Below are 25,607 nucleotides of genomic sequence, written 5' to 3'. Positions count from 1 at the left end.
CTTTAAGATAAAGGGTCTCTTTAGAACAAACAAAACACCTTACTGCCATTGTTCCTTCTAAACAAAATTAACATAATTTCCATAATAATAAATATCCAGTCAGGTCACCTTTCCTCAGTTATCTCAGTTTTTTGTCCAAGACTGCTTCTTAGAGGGTGTTGTGTCCTGACATTTGACATTGCTTACAAGGACCTTTGTAATCTGGCCTCTGCCTTCCTTTTACAGGCTTTGTTCTTGGGATGAGTTTTTCCCTTTCCCTAAATCCTGTGCTCCCAGCAATATTTACTTAACTTCTGTTCCCTTTACTTGCAATATCCCCTTTTATCAGGCCTTTACGTAGAGTGGGGTTTTTTAGCAGCCTCTTCACCCTTACCCTCTTGCTTACATACCTGCCTCTCATGTGTCAGGTCTCAGAGTGTCAGTGTCATTTCCTCCAAAAACCTTTCCTGCTACAATTTTTGGACCCAGAAATGAATTGTCAAGTACAGTACTCCTGGCCCAGTGAGGTTACAGAGCCCAGTGTCCTCTTTCGCCAAGTCTCCATTTAGTTTTTTTTAACGTTTATTTATTTTTGAGAGAAAGAGAGTGCAAGCAGGGGAGGAGCAGAGAGAGAGGGAGACACAGAAATCAGAAGCAGGCTCCAGGCTCTGAGCTGTCCGCGCAGAGCTGGAAGCAGGCCTTGAACTCACAAACCCACAGGACCATGACCTGAGCTGAAGTCAGACACTTAACCGACTGAGCCACCCAGGTGCCCCTTGAGTTTATATCTTCTTAGGGAACCCTTCTCTCAATGTTTTCACTTTTCACTCTAATAGTACAAAATACAAGTGGTGCCTGATACTCCCAGCACTATATCAGCTTTCTTTTCATTTGAAAAATAATTTTTTAGGTATCTTTTTGGTGGATGGATTTAATCCATTTAAAATTTGTTGTGGCTATTGATATCCTGCCCTGTGTAAGTCAGGATGTTCCTGACCTGAACTAAGCTGGAGAAAGTGAGTTAAGGTGATGGGAGGAGGATTAAAATGGATAGGACCTAGAGTGATTGTCAGTGAAACCCCCCAAATGAACTCTCTTCTTCTCAGTGCTCCCCATCAACCCATAATCCTTTTTGACATTCTTAATTTTTTTTTAATGTTTACTTATTTTTGAGAGAGAGACAGAGCGTGAGCAGGGCGGGGGCAGTGAGAGAAGGAGCCAGAATCAGAAGCAGGCTCCAGGGTCTGAACTGTCAGCATAGAGCTCGATGCGGGGCTGGAACTCAGGAACTGTGAGATCATGACCTGAGCTGAAGTCGGACGCCTAACCAGCTGAGCCACCCAGGCACTCCCCTTTTTGACATTCTTAAGATATGCCTCTAAAGTATAGATCCATATGAACCAGAATGTAATTATTGCTCTTGTTCGGTCTAAGCTCTGGAAATGGGCTCCCAATCTCCTATTATTGCTGCAGATTATGCTACAGGAGATGTTAGAAGCAGAAACAAAACAAAACCCAAATTGGAAAAAAAAAAACAAAACAAAACTTCTTTTCTAGCCTGTTACTTTATTTAAGTTTTTTAAATGTAGGTTGTTGATAGCAAAAGTATATTTTAAAAAACAATTTCAGGTGATTATTTATAGCCAAATACTTCTATTTATGTAGGGTTATCAATGAAAATTAGATTTAATAGGAATAAGATTATGTATGGAATTACATCTTTCAGCTTCCTGATGCTAATTGAACATTGAGTTTATAGTGTTTCCTGGCTACCTCATGGCATCATGTTCATGTTCAGTGCTTTTAATCATCCTGTGTTTTTCTAAATCTGCTTCACTCTGTAGAAAAGAATTCTGACCATAGTTTACTCCCAAGGATAGACCGCTGCTAAACTGAATAACTACTTCACTGATCTTCCATTCACTCCTGATTTGTGGAGCTTGGCATTTTTGTTTTTCTTTATTTTTTTTTAAATATTTAAATTCCAGTTAGTTAACATACAGTGTAATATTAGTTCCAGGTGTACAATATTCCTACAACACCTGGTGGGGCTTGGCATTTTTAAAGGACTATTTATTAAAAAAAAAAAACAAACAAACAAAAAACAAAACTATTTTACTTTTTAAAACCTTTGTTTTCAGTTTTCATAGACTTAAAATTCCTGTGACATTTATTACACACACACACACACACACACACGCACATGCATCTCCAGTCTTCTTCCCCCATTTTAAGTTCATTATTTGAATTTTCTTTTCACTTGTACTTCTCTCTGGTATATGGTTTTACTAAACTTCAAATGTTATTTCAGGCTGTAATCTAATTTATAAAAGTTGTTTTTATGGCTCTTTGGTCTTTTTAAGTCACTTCTGTCTGGGAAGACTGGGGGGAGATACGTAACCAAAAAAATCCCTTGAGAATAGTAGCCGGGCTTCTCTGCTGCTACCTTCCTTAGCACTCAGAGCCAAATTCTGCACAGAACGGAAGGCCAGAAATAATTCTGCCTTCTGTGTTGACTGCCCATGTATTTGCCTTACCTTCCAGGCTTTCATCAGTGAGTGTAGTAACAGTTACCACATATTTAACCCCTGAGTATTGCTTGAGTTTGGTCACTAGACTTGGGGTACAGGTTTTGAAGTTTTCTATATCCGTAGTTTCTATCCTATCTATTAGGATTCAATGATAAAGTTTCTGCATTGTAAGTCTAATTGGATTCTAAATCCTCTTTAGGTATTTGCTACCTTCAACCTTTCTGTTCCTGCATAATTGTTTTTATTCTTCCTGTGATTATAATATTGTGTCCTTAATCTTTTCTTAAAAGCCTCATGTGGGTTAAACATTTCTTAGAAGACAACACTGGGGTGATCAATTAAATAAAAGTCCATTGTGATGTATATAATTAGAATATTAAACACATACGTTTTATTTTGGTCTATTAGAAATGGAAAAAACTCAAAGGCAAAAATCCATAATTGAGTAATTATTGGAGCATTTCCAGTGGAATCCCTTTTTAGTTTTAAAAAGTTTGATTTGCACAGGTTTCTAAGAGCTATTTATGTTAATTGGATCTCAGCAGGATGGATGATAGATGTTCTTGATATACCTTTGACTTGGTGATACACTGATTTTTTTTTTCTGATTAAGAGTTTCATGTAAAATGTTTAAATTGACTGTTACCTCCTAAGCCCAGAGATTCTAGTTTGGATAACCCTGCTGTTACTCTCTTGCCTCATCTTGGTTTTTCATCATAACAATTTTAGTATATGTGCTGCCAAAGTGAACACTTTTTCATAACAATTTTAATCTTTTTTTAATGTTTATTCATTTTTGAGAAAGAGAAAGAGCGCGAGAGTGAGCAAGCACACACAGTGGGGGAGGGGCAGAGAGAGAGGGAGGCACAGAATCTGAAGCAGGCTCCAGGCTCAAAGCCACGGATGGTGAGATCGTGACCTGAGCCGAAGTCGGACCCTTAACTGACTGAGCCACCCAGACGTCCCCAATTTTAATCTTTATATTGTTGTTGTACACAGCAGAGTATAAGCTTGTGGGGGAAGTGACTTTTTTAAAACTGTGGCATCCCTACAGCATTTCCTATAATAAACACTAAAGACCCCGAAGTGAATAATTATCGTTGTCTTTTTAGGCAATAAAATCAAAACATGCTGCTTATTTATTTTTTCAATACAAAATGGTAAAACGTAAATGTTCCATGTAATATCACCTGTCTCATAGCCATGTTGATTTATTTATACACACAGAACAGTTTTTCCCCACAATAAAGAAACATGCTATATATGGAAAACATTTTACAACTTACTTTCTTCACCTAACGTTGTATGATGGTATGATAGTATTTTATTGTACAAATAAAACCTATTTATCATGTAACCAGTCCTATCTTGATGGACAGTGTGATTGCAGTCTTACAGGTCCAGAATCACTTATCTGTATTTTCAAAAACTAAACTTCTAAAAACTAAAGGCCCTCCTGACCTATCTGTTCCTCCTCCCCTCTTCCTTCTTCCTCCCCTTCCCTTCTCCTATTCTCTTTGCCTTCCCTCCTCCCTTCAGTAACCCTTGGTGTCACAACTCTTGAACTACCCAGAAGCTCTTTATAGTCTTTATTTACCCAACTTAATGAGAATATTTTCATATGTCTGGTTCAGATATATTAATATTTGAGTATCTAATGTTTCCCCGATCCAGCCAAGGGGGTAGGGGTGAGCTGTGTGACCTAATATAGCCTATATTTAAGTTTTTCTGAAATTCAAAGTTCTGAGTTTTAAAGTGCATCTGTTGCCCAAAAATTCTATTGAGTAGATTTGGAAAACAATCTTCTCATGCTTATGCTGGTATCTTTAGATAAATTCCCAGAAGTAATTCTAAAAAGTGTAATATCTAGCTTTTGGAATTAGGGAAAAAAGCACTAATATAATTTTTTTTTAAAAAGAAGATACGGAATTAGAATTTTGTAGTATTTGGGATTATTACTCAGTATGATTTATGGGTTTTTGTAAACTTTTAAATTAAGGTTTCCAATCATTCTTTGAATTTTTAAAAGTAACTTTTATATATGGTATACTTACTGTTTTGAAAAACATTATTTAATGATCATTTGGCAATTTCAGGTTATTTCTGAAGTTTTGTCACAGAACAGAGGACAAAAACTATTAACTGATAATAAGTACAATGAAGCAAAAGTCCACCAAATATCAGGAGAAAGGTTTTTAAAATACATAAGCTTAAAGCATCCACAGTGCACAAAAATTACCAATATTTGAAAAGAGGGCTTGGGGGTTTGCATTTTTGACTGAACCAACTTCCCCATCGAATCCAGTTTGGCCTCATTCTCTGCTACTTGGCAGCTAGTTTTATTCCGGGGAAACTAAACCGAATTAGTGACTGGTTTTGTTTTGTGAAATATTGAGTGACATCCATTATATGGAAATTTATAAAGCAGTCCTCCCTCCTTTGTTGCAAATAAACCCTGCAGAAGGTATCACGCTTCAGTACAATTAAGTCTCTTTTTGAAAGTTGACACTAACTGAACACCAATTTAATTGTGTGTGTATGTCAAGTTAGGGCTGTACCATTCAACTAGCTGTTAGTTTACCAGGCTTTGCCAAGGAGCCGCAGTGATGCAGGTGTGTCTAAAAACAACATTTGTGGGGGCGCCTGGGTGGCTCAGTAGGTTGAGACTCCGACTCTGACTCTTGATTTCAGCTCAGGTCATGATCCCGGGGTTGTGGGATCCAGCCCCATGTTGGGCTCAGCACTGAGAACTGAGCCAGGAGCCTGCTTGGGATTCTCTCTCTCCGTTCTCCCCTCTCCCCAGCCTGAGTTCCCTCTGTCTGTCTGTCTGTCTCTCTCTCTCTCTTTCTCAAATTAAAAAACATACACACACACACACACACACACACACACACACACACGACTTTGTAGACATGTATTTTTTATTGCACTTTATTGAGGGAGTGAAGACATGAAATAAAAAGATTTCAGTTGGTAAGTACTTCCCTGAAAGCAACAGCAACAACTATACATGGTTTCAGGTACTTTTAGACATAAAATGTTACATTTGTAATGAAGCGTTGTTAAATGTGGACTGCACACAAATGTAGGAAGCAGAAAAATCTCCTACTCCTACCACTTGGACAATCATTCTTAATATTTTAGTGTACTTGTGCTCTGATTTTTCTGTACATGCATTTTTTACATACTTGGAATTGTACAAAACAAAATACCTTTTTAAAAACAAACACATTCTCCCTATTTACTCTGTCAATACTGTTATAGTTAAAATAGCCATCAGCTTTTTCTTGATTACACGAATGATTAATGTGGAAAGTGGAAAATATAACTTGGAACAAGGAAAAAATTAAAATCATCTTAAATTCATCAAGCAGGATTAATATTTGGTATATTTTCTTCAGGTTTTTTCTATGTAAATATAACATACATCTTTACATTACTGAAATCATATTGTATTTCCTGATCATTAGAATTGTAAACATAATCTTCATAAACTATTTGAAAATATTTTTGTGTTTAGATATGTGGGTGAGTACTTTTATTATAAAAAATTTGGAGAAAATAAAGTACAAAGGAAAATAAAAATAATTGATAAATCTCACCATCAGCATTAACATCTGATATTCTTTTGGTGTATTTATTGACTTGGTTTTTAAAAATTCATACATTTACACTTTTATGAAAATAATATACTGTTTTTTAAACAGTAAGTTTAATGTATCTCATGGATGCTTCAAAATGTCTACTGTGGACATTTAGATGCATATTTAATGTATTACATATGTTTTACTGTACTTCACAGATGCTTCTAAATGTCTCCTGTAGACATTTCGATTTTTGTTTCACTGAATATATTTTTGGATAATGTTTTTTCTGTATTAAGACTTGTTCTAAAATACATTCTCAGGGGCGCCTGGGTGGCACAGTCGGTTAAGCGTCCGACTTCAGCCAGGTCACGATCTCGCGGTCCGTGAGTTCGAGCCCCGCGTCGGGCTCTGGGCTGATGGCTCAGAGCCTGGAGCCTGTTTCCGATTCTGTGTCTCCCTCTCTCTCTGCCCCTCCCCCGTTCATGCTCTGTCTCTCTCTGTCCCAAAAATAAATAAACGTTGAAAAAAAAAATTTTTTTAAAATAAAATACATTCTCAGTAGTAGAGTTACTATGTCAAGAGGTGTAAGCATTATTAAAGCTCTTGACATGTTTAAGTGACACCTGGGTGGTTCAGTTGGTTCAATTGGTTCGTCTGACCTCAGCTCAGATCATGATCTCGCAGTTCATGAATTCGAGCCCCACATCAGGCTCTCTGTTGTCAGCACAGAGCCCGCTTCGTGTCCTCTGTCCCTCTCTCTCTCTGCCCGTCCCCTGCTCACTCTCTGAAAAATAAATAAGCATTAAAAATATTTTTTAAACAAAGCTCTTGGCATGTTTAAAAAGAGACAGAATTTCAAAAGAATTATACCAATTTATGATCCTACCAGACATTCATTGCAATTTTTATGCTCCTTTCCAATTACAGTTTAAATTATAATTTAATGGACTTTGTTTGAAGGTAACTTTCCACTGTTCTTATCCACAGATGACAATAGGGTAGAAGTTTGTATGTTAATCTGTCAATGAGATATACTGTAGGAAGTTTTTGTTACTAGTAATTGGGAGATACTTAGATGCAGGAACTCTTTTGCCCAGGATATGTCAGAGGAGGTATGGGGGAAATCAGCTCCAAATAGAAATTAAGGAAATGAGTTCTGGCTATAAGACAGGACCTAGCAGTTTTATCCCCTAATTGTGTTTCCTTTCCTGCCTATTCTCCACTTGCCCGGAGAATAGCCCAGCAAAAAAATACTCTCTGTCCCCCTTCCTTCTATGCTCTCCCCACTACATTTGACAGTGGACTGTCACAATCAGGGTCCTGTAATCACCTGGCTTTAACATACAGAATATAAGAATGAACAGCTGACTTAATGTACAAAGAAAGTATAGGGCCAAACCCCCAGGTGGAAGCCTGGATTAAAGAATAATTAATATTTTATATATTATTTATATAGAAGTTATTTATATTTATGTTATAACTACTAGTTTCTGTATAATAACAATTTCTGCTAAGTGAATTGCTGACCTTTTTTACATGATAAATTTTCATTGTGGTTATGTTGACAATTACTATGGTAGTAATATTCCAGTATAGGTAGTCCCCAGACTTTCCAACACTGTATTGCTGGGTTGCAGCACCTACCCGCCAGTCCCTGCCAGTTTGGTTTTCCATCCAAATACTCAGGGCTTTCCTGCTTTTGATAACAAGGATTGACGCTCCCTTCCAGTGCCTCTCCTTGCTCCCCAAGCTATAAACCACCCTTACACAGAATAAATCTTACTCTGGGCCCCTAAGAGCCATTTAAGTGCAGCCCTGTTATCTATACTTTTCCATATTCTCTTTCTCTTTTCAGGTTTCATTGTAAAAACTCTTACTCTTTTTCTGCTATCCCTTTTCTTTTCCAATCTCCTCCCTCTTTTTCTAATTATCTCCTGGAGGCATAGCTTAGATGTGTTGGAACTAAATGTCTCATGTTATGGTATACATAGAAGAAATACAGAAGAAGACCTGTGTATCCTGTTCTAGATTTTTGCTGAAAAGAAATGGGCAATTGGCCAAGGAGCTTACATAATCAGTGGTGTATATCATCTACTTTGTGTTCCTTATTCTATCACAGTCCCTGCGCTTTGTGGGGAGGGGCTCACACTCCATCCTGGGTACCTTCAGTAGACAACAAAAGATACATTTGTTTATTAGAAACTTTGCTTTGCAACTTGTGAACCAGTGCACGTGGTCACAAATGGAAAGAATAAAATTCTTCACTAAGCTGTCTCCCTGTTTTGAGGGAGGAATGTGTCAAAACATTTTGATGCAGCTGAAGGTTTCTGGATCACTTGCTCTCGCTGAAGACTTCGGGCATCGGGACCTAGTTCTGAAGAACCTCATTTTCCCTCTCACGCCATGTCGGTTGGCAGTCATTTTGAGTATTCAGATACTTAGCCACTAATATTTACTAAAATAATATTCAAATATTATGGTGTTTAAACCAGATTTATTTCCTTCAAATGAAAAATTTTTTAATATGCAAACTTTCTGGTAACAATTACAGAAATGAACACTTTGTGATAGTTTCTTCTTTAATTTACTAGGACAAGTGAAAATTCAGTAGGTAAACATTTTATAGATATAGTTCAGATACCAATGTAACAGTCCCTTGCATTCCTTGAAATTGTTAAAATGGCATTGTTAGATTCAAGATTTTAATCTTTTAAGTTACTTTTTTTTTTTTTTTTTTTTTTTTTTGCTGCCTTTCCCCCATGTGTACTAATCCTTGTGTCAGGTTGGGTTTGAAATCTGGCTCCCTCTTCAGAGACCTAAAATTAGGAAACATAAATCATCACTATTAGGTTTTTTGCAGTAACAAAATCCTAGATTACAAGCAAATTGGTCAAATAAGTGCTTTTGAGAAACAAATAATGTATTTAAATACAACATAGCAGTTTGAATTCTGAGAGAAACTAGAGCCAAATATAGTGACCTTAATGGCTTTGGAGAAAGTATTGCTTTTTATAGTCTCATACCATTTGAAAGCAGCGGCTTGTTCGGCCAGTCATGCAAAAGAACAGCTTTGTGGTTGGCATAAGAAAATGAGAAACGGAGGCTTTATACAGACCTTTCTGGGTCTTCTGTGGTCTGTTTCCTTTGCCTTATAGTGAAAACCATGCTCTGCCTTGAGGAACCCAGGTGGGTTGCAGCAAGGACTTAAAAACATAAAGAAATACCTAGCTTCGTGTTCCCCACACACCTTTGCCCTCTCCCGAAGCCTATGTAACACCACACCCAAATCGCAACAAGCAGATGGGGCAAACCTGCTGAAGGTCCAGCTCCTTAATTTTTCCGTGTTTAATTCTTGCTACCAGGAAGTGCTCCCCCCAAAATCTCTCCAGTTGTATTAAGCTATTTCTTGAACTCTTGAACCTGTTTATTGGCACAGCACTAAGCAGAAATACAATAACTGTTGTATTTTAGATTCCTATCAAAACGTCTGATTCTAGACTTTAGACCTGTACGAGGAAGTTGTATGGGAGCGTATCTGGGTGTCGTTTCTCCAGCAGTGCTGGGGATTGAGTAAGCTTCCTGTTCTTCAGCATCAGCTCTCCTCTGTTACCACACTGTGTACGGACTGCAAGTGCCTGGTTAAATGTCGCTCCTAAAGCCTCACCTTTGCCTCTGCACTAGAGCAAGATCACTTACCTCCTTCCTGTCGTTCTTGCTTACAGGCGATTTCACTCAAATCCCAAAGTGGTGAGATTCTAGTAAACAGCAGGGAAAGCTTCAAGATATTGTTTTTAAATACCCATTTAAATAGGCTATGAAATTGAATAAAGTATCCCCACAGTGAGGTCACAGTGGGGTAGAGGGAGAAATCAATAGGTGTATTTCTTTTTTTTTTTTTTAATGTTTATTTGTTTCTTAGAGCAGAGCGCGATGGGGGCAAAGAGGGGGATAGAGAGATTCAAAGCGGACTCTGTGCTGACAGCAGAGAGCTGGATGTGGGGCTTGAACTCAGAGAAACCGTGAGATCATGACCTGAGTCAAAATCAAGAGCTGGATGCTTAACTGACTGAGCCACCCAGGCACCCCTCAACAGGTGTATTTCTAAGCAATCTGAAGGGCATGGAATAAAGAAGCTCCATTAAAGTAGAGAATTATTAAATTACTATTCTTTGTTTCCTTCTCATTTTTTATCATGGTTTTCCAAAAATAAGATATGCTTCCAAATCTAAGAACATTTTTTATTTTGTTGATGAGGAAATACACTGTTGACTTGACTGTGATCTCTTTACTTACTTAGAATGAGGTCTTCTGATATTTAGAACATGTTGTGTGGTCTGGAGACTATGTGAAATTGTTGGCCCTAACTTCTGCTTTTCGTTTAGACCAGCCGCTGTTCTTAGGAAATAGAAGCTCTCATTGCAGACTTAATATATTTTAAAACTATTAAATGGAGTTTTTGTGGTTTCCAGAAACATCCTCATTTCAATAGGTAATCTATGCTCCCGTTGCAGAGTAGTAAGTATTAAAACCCAAGAGAATCGGTTTCTAGGTGTATAAATCTTTGGGGTATATAAGGAAGAATAGGAATGTAGAAACAGGTGATTATCACTGTTGTTTAGTTAGACTGTAGATTTAACCTTTCTGGTAAAGCCTCCAGGGTATTTATACTAAATAAGTGCTGGCTGCTTTTGTTTGATGGTTAAACATGCAGCAGGTAGTGCTGGTGTGGGGGTGGGGGACAGGGGGAATGGTTCTAGTGACCAAATGTCTATCCTGTATCTTGTGAATTGACATAATTACAGTTCAGATTATTAAGAGTGCAAACGTCTGTTTAAACGAGAGGGGCTTTCTTTTGCTCATACGCTAAAGTAGATAAGCATTTTGACACAAAGGCAAGACTTCAACTCAGCTTATTCTCTGAGGCCATGGACATATCATACTTTGCTGGCAGTGAGTTCAGAAAAGAGGAGTGGGAAGTAGAAAATTCTAGCCTCATTCTACCAAACACTGAAAACACCAGATAAAGAAAGAAGAAACCACCAGGGGAGTCCCTCTATCCCTACCCCCCTGAAATTCTCTAAGCTTTCCTAGATGTATCCAGAATAGAGGTGGGGAGAAGGGTTTGGGGCAAGCATAAGCCAGCCTTTGGGCAAAGTGCGTGATGTGTCCCTGACTCTACCCCGTAACTCTGAGAACGTCTGCTTTAGAGTATACCTAAAGGAAACTGAAGAATTATTTTAAATACTCCCTAGTCCTTGACCTCGATTTACAGCCTTCTTCTGTCTTCAGGTTCCCAGTCAATCTGTCTGTCTTGTTCATCTACACACTCACTCATTTATTCGCCTCACCCCACCTTCCACATTGTACCGCAGACTGTCACCTTGTCTTTCCCTGTGACTCCAGCTCTCTGAGTGGAGACCTCCTATTGGAGAACTTCAGTCTCTCAACCCCAGGGTGACAGTTTTGTCTTTTCAATATACACTGGAATCAGATCTGATCATCAGAATTTTGCAGCCATTGGCAATAAAAAGAATAGCAGCTAGGAAATAGAAGCCAGATTTTGAAACATCCAGTGGAACATTTTGCTAGTTATGTCTTAGTGAAGGCACTTTATTGTGTCACAGGTAAGTCAGAAACAGTTAATTCAGGCCACGCACTGCTCCCCCTCTCCTGCTGCACTATGGCCTGGAGATGATCCCTTCTTGTGAAATGCTCCCAGTGCCACGGTTTACGGTTTTCCAATTGACACAGCTAATATTTGCTCTGGGTAAATAAGTATTCCTTTCAACAAGTATTAAATTATCTACCCCACCAGTTAAAGTGACCAATTTTTTTAATGTTTTATTTATTTTTGAGAGTATGCAAGTGGGGCAAGGGCAGAGAGAGAGGGGGACAGAGGATCTGAAGCAGGAAGGCTCCACGCCGTCAGCACAGAGCCCCATGTCGGGCTTGAAATCCTGAACCGCAAGATCATGACCTGAGACGAAGTTGCATGCTCAACCAGTTGAGCCACCCAGGCGCCCCCCAATTTTTTTTTTTAATGAGAAAAACAATGGACCATTTTTTTAAATTCTTTTAATAAACTCAGTAAATTTTGATTAATTCTGTTAGAGAAAAATCCATCTTTTTTTTTTGTCACTTTATATTATTTAGCTACAAGGGTTTTTTTGGAGCACAGGTTACACAGATTTTATTAAGCTGTTTGATTTTCATTGGTTGGTTCTTGAACTTGTCTGCAGAGAACTTAGAAATGTGTATTGTGGAATCACTGCTAAAGAAGTCCTCAGTTGGTAAGTACTACCCTTGACAGGGATGCATCAGTCAGGAATATAATAAGTATGGGATAGTCCTTGGTTTTCTGGTTCCTTAGAAAGAACTTAGCATGACAGTCTGTGGTTTTTTTTTGTTTGTTTGTTTTGTTTTGTTTTGTTTTGTTTTGTTTTGTTTTGTTTTGTTTTAAAAAGCTTCATGAGGTCATTATTACCCACATAGTAAAAAACTCATTTGTGGGGCACCTGGGTGGCTCATTCAGTTAAGTACCTGGCTTCAGCTCAGGTCATGATCTCACAGTTCATGAGCTCGAGCCCCACTTCTCACCATCTCTTCCTTTCTTTCTGCACCTCATGGGATTCTCTCCCTCTCTCTGCCTCTCTCTCTCAAAAGTAAATAAATAAATACATACATACCTACCTCATTTGTTTTAAGGGTGCAATTAAATGATTTTTTTTTTAATTTACAGAACTATGAAACCATCATCCCTTCTACTTTAAGGCCTTCGCATCCCCCCAAAAGAAACTTGCAGCCCATTTATAGTCACTCTCCATTCCCACCAGCAGCCCCAGGCAACCATTGCAATATCCTGGATCTTTCTTCTATAACAACTGAACTGATGTCTACTCTGCCTTCATGAAGGATAGTAAATCAGTACCAGAAGCCAAAACATCTGTCCTCTACCCAAGCTATCTCTCCCAAAATTTAGAGGTTCGGTTTTATCTTTTAAATTTAAAAAATTCTTGGGGCGCCTGGGTGGCTCAGTCGGTTAAGCGTCCGACTTTGGCTCAGGTCATGATCTTGCGGTCTGTGAGTTCAACCCCCGCGCCGGGCTCTGTGCTGACAGCTCGGAGCCTAGAGCCTGTTTCAGATTCTGTGTCTCCCTCTCTCTGACCCTGCCCCATTCATGCTCTGTCTCTCTCTGTCTCAAAAATAAATAAACGTTAAAAAAAAATTTTTTTTTAAACCAATAAATTAAAAAAATATATTTTCCCAGATCCATTCCCAGCATGCTGTCACCCTACAAAGCCTGCCCATTTCCCTAATTTTAAGTCTATCATCATACCTATATAGACCCAGTGGCAGTATAAAAACTTATTATAAAGCTCTGATAAGGACTCTTTTCATGTTAACTTTTGTTGAGAAAGTATTTCACAAAAATACATGATAATTTATTGGTAAATTATAGATCTTCTTTTCAGTTCTCAGTATTCAGAAAATGTTGTGAGTGCTTCTGAAATAGGATCCCATGATTGATAAGATGCCTTCATTATCTGCAAGCATAGTAGGACTTTTGCCCATTTTAGGTGGGAAGAGTTTTATACAAGCTGAGCTCTAAGATTAGAGGAAAAGGTAAGGTGTTTTGATCTCTGAAAAAACTTTATATGCACGACATATCTTAGCTAAAATGGATCTTATTAACATAAAGTGATATATGATAAATGGTAGTTTATTAGGAACAACTATAGTTAAATGGTAGATAGGGGTAATGGGAAATACTTAATTGGCTCCTTTGTTCTTCCTGTCACAAGAGGGGTGAATTATATATTGAAATTTTCTCTAAGTGTGTACAAATTTTTGCAAAATAACAGAGATTTAAAAATGCCTCTGATGTTATCTAGAGGACTTTCCTAAGTATTTATGTATCTCTATTTAAAAAAAAATAATAATAAGGGGCGCCTGGGTGGCTTGATCGGTTAAGCATCCGACTTCGGCTCAGGTCATGATCTCACGGTCCGTGAGTTCAAGCCCCACGTCAGGCTCTGTGCTGACAGCTCAGAGCCTGGAGCCTGTTTCAGATTCTGTGTCTCCCTCTCTCTCTGCCCCTCCCCTGTTCATGCTCTGTCTCTCTCTGTCTCAAAAATAAACGTTTAAAAAAAAATTTTTTTTTAATAAAAATAATAAGCTTGAGCCTGGGTGGCTCAGTTGGTTAAGTGTCTGACTTTGGCTCAAGTCATGATCTCGAGGTTCAAGCCCCACATCGGGCTCTCCACTATTAACACAGAGCCCACTTTGGATCCTCTCTCTCTCTTCCCCAAAATAAGTAGACGTTAAAAAAATGTTAAAAACTCATAGTTGTCACTTTTCTTTTCCTGACTATATTGTTGACCTCTTAACATAATGGCACCAGAGGTGGTGATGTGCCATTAAGAATACGGGCTCCTGAGGTCAGATTCCTGGTTCTAATCTGGGCTCTGTTCTTTCTCCCTGTCTGACCTTGAGCATCTCACTTTACCTAAATTTCTTTAAAATATTTCCTAGGGTTTTATGAGGATTAATTAGGTAAATAGCATTTTCTGAGAACTATTTGTGGCTGTTTTATTCTACAACTTGACTTTTTAATGGCTTTATGGTGACAACTGAGTTGTTTTGTTTTTAAGTCTGAAAAGCTTTTATGTCTGTTAAGAAACTTATCAGGTGTTTCTTTCCACTGATTTTCCATTCGTTAAAATTGTTTCAAGACCTAGTTTTTCCTAAGACTTTAAGCTGAATGTATAAATTTCCTTTTATTCATAATTCCAACTTGCAGATGTTAAAAACACATTTCCTTCCATCAGCGTTTAACTTCTTTCTTTAATAGATGACCTCTTTTTAAACATTAAAACCCATTTTTAAACTCAGATAAGTTTCCTTAATTTTTAAACTACATTTACACATTTAATATGTCTTATCTTTGTAACTACTACAAATGCACAACCAGGCTGCCATAGGGATCTAGTAAGCAGTGCATTTCTAAGCCCTGTGACAAGAGCTCATGTCTATACTCAGTCTCCACTACAGGCTGCCATCAGTGAGCCTCAGGTCAGGACTGTTAAGAAGATATGTGCATCATGAGTTTGACAACCATACCTTTTCTGATAGCCTTGAGTATCTGTCACATGGCCCCTTCCCCAGTTTTTAAAAACCATAACCTCTGATATGAATTACTCAGATTCTCCATCTCCTATTCAGATCTAAGTTTGTCTTTAATTGGGTAACTGCATCCTTCTTATGTAATATTTCTATGCTTGTCTCACACTTTATAGTTACTACATCAAAACATAGTATTTTATGATAGTGAGATAACCATAATTCATTTAACCCCCTGTTTTTGGATACTAGATTATTTTCAATTTTCTCATATCAACGACTGTTGAAAACATACATTTAGGGGTTCCAGGGTGGCTTAGTTGGTTAAGCGTCTGACTCTTGATTTCAGCTCAGGTCATGATCTCATCGTTTGTGGGATCAACCCCATGTTGGGCTCTGCACTGACAGCGTGGAACCTGCTTGGGATGCTCTCCCTCTCTCTCCCCTGCTGGAGCATGCACACATACACTCTCTCTAAATAAATAAATAAACTTAAAAAAATGCAGAAATATTTTGTGTACATTCTTACTTCCTTTGGATAAACTCAAAATAGAATAACTCAGTGTCATTACCCTAGTATTATGTAATATATAACCTAATACCTACCAGTGTGAATCTTGGAATTGTTTTGTCAAATTACACAGACAAATCCTATTGAGATTATTAAGGGAAATAACTAATGTATGAATATGGTCATATCAAACCCTTTATGGAATAGAGGTGACAGAAATAAAACAGAAGCTAATAATGTGTTTTCTTGGGGCACCTGGGTGACTCAGTCAGTTAAGCGTCCAACTCTTGATTTCAGCTCAGGTCATGATTTCACGATTGTGAGATCAAGACCTGCATCAGGCTCTGCACTGGTTGTGGAGCCTGCTTAGGATTCTTTCTCCCCTTCTCCCCTGCTTGTGCTCTCCCCCCACCCCCTAAATAGTAGTAGTAGTAGTAGTAGTAGTAGTAGTAGTAGTAATAGTAGTAATGTGTTCTTGTAATTTGACAAAGATTCTAAAGTTTATTTAGGGATGAAAAGATACTGAAACACATATTACAGGATACCGGCATTGAAAGAATGTGTTTCTAGATAATTCTATTCCCTTTATTGAATACTTTTTCCCCCTGAAACCAAGTGGATGTTGATTTGTATCAAATACCTTTTGTACTTCCCTCAAGATAATCTGTCTTTTCTGTTTACATATGTTTGTGTTTTCTTACAATCATTTCCTAATTTGAAACCTTACTTTCACTTCTGGAATAAATCATTCTTTGTCCTAAAAACAACCTAACAGAATATCAGTGTAAAAAGTTTCAGAGTTTTGCGCTTTCCTTCAGAAGGAAGATTAGTCTATACAGGTCTTTAACTTTTCTGGGGCACCTGGGTGGCTCAGTCGGTTGAGCATCTGACTTCGGCTCAGGTCATGATCTCACAGTTCGTGGGTTCGAGCCCCGTTCCCAGGCTCTGTGCTGACAGCTCGGAGCCTGGAGCCTGCTTCGGATTCTGTGTCTCCCTCTCTCTCTGCCCCTCTCCCGTTCATGCTCTGTCTCTCTCTGTCTCAAAAATAAATAAAAACATTTAAAAAATTTTTTTTTAATATTCTCTAGGTTAACTTCTGGTATTTTGCAATGTAAGGACTTGGAAAGCTTTCATCTGCCTTGTGCTCTGGCATAGTACCGTAAACAAATGAACCAATGGGATTGCTGTCCATCGAAACTATTGTGGTTTTGTCACTTTCCCAGATACTTACTTGGTAGCAAAAGATCACCATAGAAATGAATATGTTTGTAGTCATCATCTCGGTGACATTGTGTCACAAAATTGGTTGACACAGGATGAATGTGCTTTGTATAGTCAGTCTTCTTAATGAAATCCCAAGGAAAATATCAATCCTGCTACTAATGACGATAAATGGGCTTTGCACACACCAAGTGCTCTTACTCCCAGTAGTGCAAAGCTCTTTATGATTAATTATTTCAGTCATCCTCACAACTGTCCCATGAGGTGAGTGGCTGAGTGCTTCCTCTTAGAAAAAAAAAAAATAAATAAAACAGGTAACTAATTGGATTTTCTTCTGTTCTACATTTTGTGTTCTAGAACTGGATAGCTACCTTATAAAGACCGCCAGTGGACGTGGGTTTCAAAATCACAAGCTTCTTTCACATATGAACACCAGGCTAGGAGCAGATGTGGAGTAGTAAAGTTGGAGAGAATTTTGATGAGTTTGGCAAGAGACTATGAGTGGATTAGCCTAGATGTGGTGAAAAGAGACAGGCAACGACTGAGTTGGTGTTTTGGCACCTCCATTAAAAGTGGTAATCCAGGGTGTCAAAGGTTTGGTTTTGCAAATATTTTAACAAGACATCTCTTTGCTATTTGTACTTACTCTTCCCACAACATTGTGCTAGGGTTCTACAAAGGATCTCTGTCAATCCCAGTTTCCACACAGGGTTGCTGGTCCTTTCTCATCCTGCTCTAATGTTTTAGTGCCTGGGGCTTTTCACAGGGACCATAGAAAGGTGAGATGTCTGCTTGTCAGTGAGACTTCTTAGCCTGTGTCCGTCGTCCAGTGACCATCCGTTTCTCTCCAGGTCACCTTATGCCGTCACTTCCCTGGAAGTGGAGAGTGCCTCTCTATAGACACAGCTTGTCAGGGGAGCAGAGATACAACTAAAACTACGTTTTTATCTAGTGATCACCTTGTCCTTCCTTTTACAGTACACCTTTCTGTCTTCCCCAGTAGTTTTGTTGTCACTTGAGCTCTGTCTCCTCAGACTGCAAGCTCTTTGGATGAATGCTCAGGCCAGGCATGTTTTTTAATAAACTCCTTTTAATTGCCTCTGCGTCGCGCCCTCGGCGCTGAGGTGTTCAGGTGCACAATAAAGGCGTGTGGTTGATCTATTTGCTATCCATACTGTCAACAAATATTGCCTGTACTTATTGACTGTGCCATTTTACCTTTTTTCCCTCTTTCTTTCATTAAGTGAAGGTTTAGCTGTCCTACTTTGAGTTTTTCCTCCTCCCTGTTTTTTCCTAAAGTTCCCCTGAAAGGGAGCCCTTTAAAATGTGAAGAATTACGCTGCAGTTGTGCAGTGTACTCAGGGTGGGGACTAATTATGAGGTTCGAAAACCTCTTCAGGTGGCTGGGTTCTGCAGCACGACTAAAATACTGCTTTCCTAAATTGAGAACAGCTGGGGCTGTGTTGCTAGCAAGTATAAAAGAGTTGGTGCTGGGGCTCTGCGCTGTGAAGAAGTCTTTGCTCTTTGAAGCCTGCGGAGCCTCCGCCGAAGGCACCCTTTCCTCCTCCGTGTCGCGGTGGTAAGTGCCTGGAGCTGGTCCCCAGGGTGTCAGTTTCTGTTGCGGGGTAGAAATTGTGCCGGCCGCCTCAAAATGTGGTTCCTTACTAATTTAGCATGTCAGCTGTAAGATTTTTATCTTTCTCGAGTAACAAGTGGAATGTGTTCCCTGAATGAAAACATAGCTAAGGCTTTGTGTGTCTTTTCACTGTATTATTTTGAAGGCTGTCCACGTTCCTGATGTGTGGTGTGCATCTCTAAATATAAAAGGATAAACTGAGGCAATGCCACCTTAAGTACCTTGCATATGTGGTTCTTGAATCTGTTCTGAGAAGTGGTCGTTTAAGAAGACTCCAGGAAATAAAAAATTGAGTCTTTGACAAGTGAAGAGAGTAACGATTATTCAATGCATGTAAGCACCTCATCAGTTTTTTATTCTTCCAGGTTCACAGAAAAGCTACAGTCTTAGGAAAGAATGATGTGGTCTCTGGAGAGGTTCTAACTTATTGTGACTTCATGGTTAGCAACAAGTAATAGTGTCTGATGAAGTATTTGCCAAGTTGGGTCCTGATTTTTATTTAAAGAAATTTTAAAGGGATTTATTAAAATGTTCCCATTAATACTGACATCAGCTCAGAAAGAGACAAGATTCCCAAGATAAGACAACTCAGTATTTTACAAATAAACTCCATCTCAACACCTTTCACCATGTTCTTATGATATATTTATAAAGCAAATGGCTTTGGTATTTGCTTCCTTATTTTGATAATGCTTTTGTTTTGTTTTGGATGGTTAACAATTGGACATGCACCGTTTCTGAATGTAGTTTTGTTTTATTTTTTACAGGTGGGTGAGTAACACCTTTGGGAGAAAGAAAATTGGCTTCCTTTCTTGAAGGTGGTGAGTGTACAGCAGGTAGCTGCATGGAAGGAACAGTAATCAGATGGCCACCTTCTTCACTTTGTGCTAGGAAACAAAATCAGTTATAAGAGTCCATGTTGATCTCGGAAATAGAGGGATTTGAAAAAGTTAAGTTTGCACAAAGAACAAGAACTTTACCATCTCCTTCTTGATCTGAAGACTGGGGGACCATGGATATTATAGAGACAGCAAAACTCGAGGAACATATGGAAAATCAAACCAATGATCCCGCAAATACTTACACAAGACCTGCCGAGCCTGTTGAAGAAGAAAACAAAAATGGCAACAGTAAACCTAAGAGCTTATCCAATGGGTTGCGAAAGGGCACCAAAAAGTACCCGGACTATATCCAAATTGCTATGCCCACTGAATCAAGGAACAAATTTCCCCTGGAGTGGTGGAAAACAGGGATCGCCTTTGTGTACGCTCTTTTCAACCTTGTCTTAACAACCGTCATGATCACAGTTGTGCACGAAAGGGTGCCTCCCAAGGAGCTCAGCCCTCCACTACCAGACAAGTTTTTTGATTACATTGATCGGGTAAAATGGGCATTTTCTGTATCAGAAATAAATGGGATTATATTAGTTGGATTATGGATCACCCAGTGGCTGTTTCTGAGATACAAGTAAGTAGGTCTAATAGTTTTGGGGGGACTTGCCGTAAGCTTGTATTTAAGGGAGTAAATATATAATTGAAATTGTCTTCCTCAGTTTTGTCCGATAAATTCATTCCTAGCCAGGCATTTGATGACAAGAAGCCATCCAAAGATCTACCTTATTGAATAAGTAAGCATTTGTTGAGCAACTGTGTATGAAAGGGGCAAATATGAGGACACTACAGATATGCTGTGGTTGGTGATTCAGAGTTGATGAATGTAAGGTGCAGTTCCTGATTTTAAGCAACTTGGTACTGTGGTATCTGAATGATAAATCAAGAGGCTTGGAAAGGAATAGCATTCACATCATCATGCTTTTGTTATTTCAGGCTTTTAACAGGTGGGGAATGGAGTAGACTGGGAAGTGTTTTTCTCTTATTACTCATAATGTGATGACTATATTGGTCTATAGTCAATGGCGTTCTTTGAGATTTGCTTCTATTCAAATTTTACATTTCCTTTTCTTTTGCCTATTGGGAATCCAATCACAAGAGTTTTAGAAATTGAATTTAGATGTGGGTCTATGAAGTTTGGGCTTTAGACTTCTAAAGTAAACACACTGTCCAGTTTCCCCCATGGCACCACAAAGGAGCTCTTAGTTCACTGGTTTCAGTCTCCTTGTTTTGAAACAGGAGCAATCAGGAAGTAGGAAGCCAGGTACTTTTGCTTTAAAGACACTTAAAAATAGGACATAGCTCTGAAGTGGTTATTTTTGCTTCCCTGTGAAATCTCGCTGCTAGCCCATAAAAACAAGGCCCCTCAATTCCCTTTTTCATTTCATTTATCCTTCGGAGATTTGTTCTCTACTAAGATTCTAGCAATTAAATCACGAAAATATAAGTTTGATCAAAGCATTGTTCATAAACTGAGGCTTTTGAAAATGTAATATATATTTAGTCAATACATACTGTTCAAAAATTCACAAATAGGATTTTCACATTAATACCACAAGATCATTTTTAGAAGAAAGAATTTATGTCATATTGTTCTTTCCATTGGTTGTTGCTTTGAGAATAGAAGAATTCAGTCTCTATTTGCTGAAGAGTTCCCCAAATTCAAGTTTGTAGTTTCGAAAACTTATTCTACAAACCAAAGTCATTCCTAAACATTTTCTTTAATATGTGTAAGTAAAAGATAGCCATCAACTGCCTTTTACTAGAACTTTTTGCTGCCAAAGTTGTTAGTTATGGTATGCTTTATGCCAAAAGCAAACAATACATTTGTTGAACTTTAGTGTTTCTGGTTTCTACAATTGACACTGAAAATAAGAGAGCCTGCATAGGCCAAAGGTGTTTGCTTTCTCCTTTAATTTAGGCCAACATTTTATTTGTATATATGTGAAAAGAGATATTTTTCAGCGTCTGGTAAGTAGCTGGCTTCTATCCAGAGGTACAGTCTCAATTTATTTGAATCTTCATCTAAAGAGTTGTTATGCACTGCCTCTCCATGACCACCTGAGATTTTACCATGTCATAGATGACCACACATTTTAATGATACCTACCATTTTGGTCACAACCCATCATCATCATCATGTATTTTAGTAACTAGTAGAATAATTTTTGTAACATGTTTTGAACATCCTGGCTGAATGAGAAATCCTACTTGCTCTTCTTTGTTAAAACATCTTCAAAGCTGTGGGGGGCGGGGGGGAAACATTAGCTCTAGTTATTTTTCTAAATAAGGTTGCAGAGTGCACATTTTACCTTCTAAGTTAATTTTCAGTTCTGAGTACAGCTGAACTCAGAATGCTGGAATGAATATAATTGACTCATAACAATTCCTGCTTATTACTTCACCTTGTCTAACAGCATGAAGCACACAGTTCAACACTTTTTGGGTCTGAGCTAGAAGCAAAGAATGAATTGTTTTTCACTTAACCGAATGGAGAGACTCAGCACTGTTTATCGCCCATTCCTTTTCAGTACTTGAGAAGGCATAGTTAGCATAGCAAACCTTTGAAATAAATGCCCTTGCACTAAATAAATACTTTCATCTAATAGTCTAGGTATTTTTCTTCTCTATATTTTGACCCCAGAAACCCTGGAATATTCTTAAAATAGTTACTGGAAACATGCAACTAAAATTACATTTGTACATAATTCTGTAAGTTAGAAATCCTAACAGTTACCTGGATTAGACCTTGATCCACATCAGATGAAAGTCTTGGAGAAAACTAAAAATATGCCACATACCTGAAACTGCCTATTTTTCCAGAAGTCTTTGATCAGTATTAGTTTTGAAAGTTTGAGAACTCTGAAAATGAGGGACCTGGAGTAATACAGTTTATGTGCTAGGGAAGTCACAATTAGCAATTCTAGGGGCTTTATGGACCCCGCCCATCTCTGAATCCCCAGAGCCCAGAGTTTATAGACCCACCCCTAACTGCATAGCAGAAAATGAGTTGTCATCTTCAACTGGACATAAGGACACTCGGAACCCTCAAAGCCCATTCAGATACCCATGAAGCAGTGGTGCGAGCAGGCAGGGCCTACCCCTGTGGAGGATTCCTGAGGTGTGCTCAGAGTCACCCTCTAGGAACCACTGCCTTGGAGTGAGGACTTAGTGGTCCAGGACAGGGACTAATATCAGTTTCCACCAAAAAATCGAAAGTATAAAAGGACTTGTGGGATATTTATTTATTTATTTATTGCTTTTTTGGATCAAGGTTGAATAAAACAAGGGTAAACTCATCAGTTAATAGCTTCACTGGTAAATGCCCGTAAATGCACAAGGATACTTCGGACAGTTTCAAAATATAATTCTCTGAAAATTGGGGTGCCTGGGTGGCTCAGTCGGTTGAGCGTCCGACTTCAGCTCGGGTCATGATCTCACAGCTCATGAGTTCAAGCCCCGTGTCAGGCTCTGTGCTGACAGCTCAGAGCCCAGAGCCTGCATCGGATTCTGTGTCTCCCTCTCTCTCTGCCCCTACCCTGCTCATGCTCTGTCTCTCTCTGTCTCTCAAAAGTAAATATTAAAAAAAATTTTTTTTTAATTCTCTAAAAATCTATATAGTCATAGACAAAATAGTTCATGCTCAAGTTGTGAAAATCCTTTTGGATGGTCTCCAAATAAACCTTGCTTATATAACTTAGGTTAAATTAGTTGTCCCATTTCCCTATGTGTCCAATTATATAGTATCACCTTGGCTCATTAGTTAATTCCTCTGTGACTGGCTCGTTTATACCTTGATATGTTCTCAAGAGAAGGTTTTATTAATGCAGTGAGTTGACTGAAAACATAGTTCATTGAATTCTTTGGCACAAAGAGTAACTTTTTTAGGAGAGGTGGTTGTCTAGAACCCTGAGTCAACTTTAACTCCCCCACTCCCCACAGACACTCCTTTTGGGTCCCAACCCACCTAGAATTATCACAATATGTGAACCTCTGTTTCTGAAAGCTACAGTATGGCCTCTCCATGGGATTGCAGGGGTGGGCACTTCACAAATACGCCTTTGAGCTGTGAAACTGTGGTCTGTTAATGCCACTCTGTATTATTCTTTATTCTGTTAAACGTTGTTTGATAATGCGTTAGGAGCAGAAACAACAAGTAAGCTTGTTTTCCCCACCCCTGTTTTTCCTTTAGGTCAATAGTGGGGCGCAGATTCTTTTTTATCATTGGAACTTTATACCTGTATCGCTGTATCACAATGTATGTTACTACTCTCCCTGTGCCCGGAATGCATTTCCAGTGTGCCCCAAAGGTAAGTACCTCTGAATTACCATATAGAGGAGATGAAGAAAACGATTATTGAACACCTGCTCCCTGTTGACATGCTCTTTAGACACTTTCATATGTGTTAACTGCAATCTAATATAGTTTTTGTTTCTCTTTAGACTTGGGGGAAGAAATTTAAATATGTTCATAAAATGTGTATCTTTGCGCATTAGACGTTCATTTTCTACTAACTAAAAGTTACAGTGAGGTGTTCAACTCTGCTTTTTTGCCCTCTTATTTACCTATTCATTCATTCGTTCATTCATTCATTCATTCATTCATTCATTCAAGTATTAAGCTCCTGTTCTGCACCAGGCCAGCACTGTAGCAACAGCAATGACCAAAACAAAGTTTTTCTTCTTCTAAAGCTTATATTCTGTTGGGGGATGACAACTGAGAAATAAATGCACACCTTGTCACATAATGATATGTCAGGTTGCTATCAGATGAAAAACAGAAAAGCTGAGTAAGGGTAAGAGCGATGCTGAGGACAGGTACTACTTTATACAGAGATCAGAAAGGCTTCTGTAGTAAGAAAGCATTTGGGCAGGAAACAAGATAAGGAAGTGAGCCATGTGGTTGGGGGGAGCCCTAAGCCAAGGAAATAGCTTAGTCACAGTAGATTTAAAATGTGTCAGGAGGCTTATGTGGCTGAGTAGAGGTGGAAAGGATGGAGGTGGGACAGGCCTTGGGTCCCCTAGGCCCTTTGTGGCCCACTGAAAATGAACTTCAGTGGTGGCGGTAAGAGGTGAGGAGAAGTCATTCAATTCAAGATGAATTTTGACGGTAAGGCCAACAGGATGTGCTAATAAGTTGGATATGGATGTAGAAGAAAGAAGCTGAGGATGACCCCAAAGTTTTTAGCAGTTGGAAAGCTAGAGGGGCCTTTTGCTGGAATACATTGTGGGAATAAATACTGAAACTGTCTTAAGCAGGGTTTACAGTCTCTCCAGGTAGAGCCACTTCGTGAGAGAGCTGTTAATCACCTTAGACCCCAGTATGTCCTGGTTTATAAAAAAAAAAAAGAAGCATACAAATCATGTGCTTTCTGGACAAGGGAGTAAAGTCTAACATCATATTTTACTGAACACTAAGCAGATGTCCAAGGTGGAAGGAAAAATAGAGTTGTTCTAAGTCAACAGTCTCCCTCACCAAATATAGGTGTGGTTTGGAGAAGCTATAATTTTCCAAAGCCATCAAAGCAGAAAGTATCTGTAATTAAAACAGTGTACATATCGAATTTAAACATTGGCTGATTTTTAGTGAAACTAATTTAAGGCATGGGAGAAGTTCAGAAATGTAAAAACACTTCTAAGGGGTTATTGCTATGTGTTAAATGAAGAAATGGGCACAGAAAAGAAGGCAAGCCCATCCTAGTAATGGATGAGGTTTGCAGAGATGAGTTGCTATGATTATAGAAAGAAAGTAAATTAAAGATTATCCTCCCTGGAAGAGTTGCAATTTTCAGAAGCCACATCAGTAAACATACCACTGGATCACCAAGCTACAAATACTCCCAATGGAAGCTCTGGTGGCATCCTAACTAAATAGCCCCCATGTTCATTTGTCAAGACCTCTTCCTGAAGCATAAGCAGGCTATAGGTGCCTGAGTAATGGTTCGGTAAAACAAACACAAATCATTTTGACTAGAGGTGATAGGGTGTTATGGAACAAGAGTCAGAATTGTGTTCTAAATGTGGTTCAGCCACTGGCTTTGAGTGCTCCTTAGATTTTTGTGGTCACAAGGCTATTAGGTAATCTACCTGCCTCCTCTGTTGCTGACTGTGTAGAATGTCCTTCGTGGCTAT

General features: G+C 38.7%; 1 protein-coding gene across 6 annotated transcripts in view; it reads left to right on the top strand.

The window, feature by feature from the left end:
- Window positions 1–25,607, top strand: part of SGMS2 (sphingomyelin synthase 2) — an 84,187-nt gene that overhangs the window by 46,438 nt on the left and 12,142 nt on the right. For 2 of the 6 annotated variants that reach the window (XM_045471068.1, XM_045471092.1), the window contains exons 2-4: window positions 18,731–18,918; window positions 19,353–20,052; window positions 23,668–23,785. In XM_045471068.1, the coding sequence (XP_045327024.1) occupies window positions 19,598–20,052; window positions 23,668–23,785 (573 nt within the window). In that variant the 5' untranslated portion in view covers window positions 18,731–18,918; window positions 19,353–19,597. Of the gene's footprint in view, window positions 1–18,329; window positions 18,529–18,730; window positions 18,919–19,069; window positions 19,252–19,352; window positions 20,053–23,667; window positions 23,786–25,607 lie in introns of those variants that run through there. The other 4 variants (XM_045471083.1, XM_045471078.1, XM_045471108.1 and 1 more) reach the window with 3 other exon arrangements.

This window comes from Leopardus geoffroyi, chromosome B1 (assembly GCF_018350155.1).
Source record: "Leopardus geoffroyi isolate Oge1 chromosome B1, O.geoffroyi_Oge1_pat1.0, whole genome shotgun sequence".
Classification (NCBI taxonomy): domain Eukaryota; kingdom Metazoa; phylum Chordata; class Mammalia; order Carnivora; family Felidae; genus Leopardus; species Leopardus geoffroyi.
This window is presented reverse-complemented; position numbering and strand designations above follow the sequence as displayed.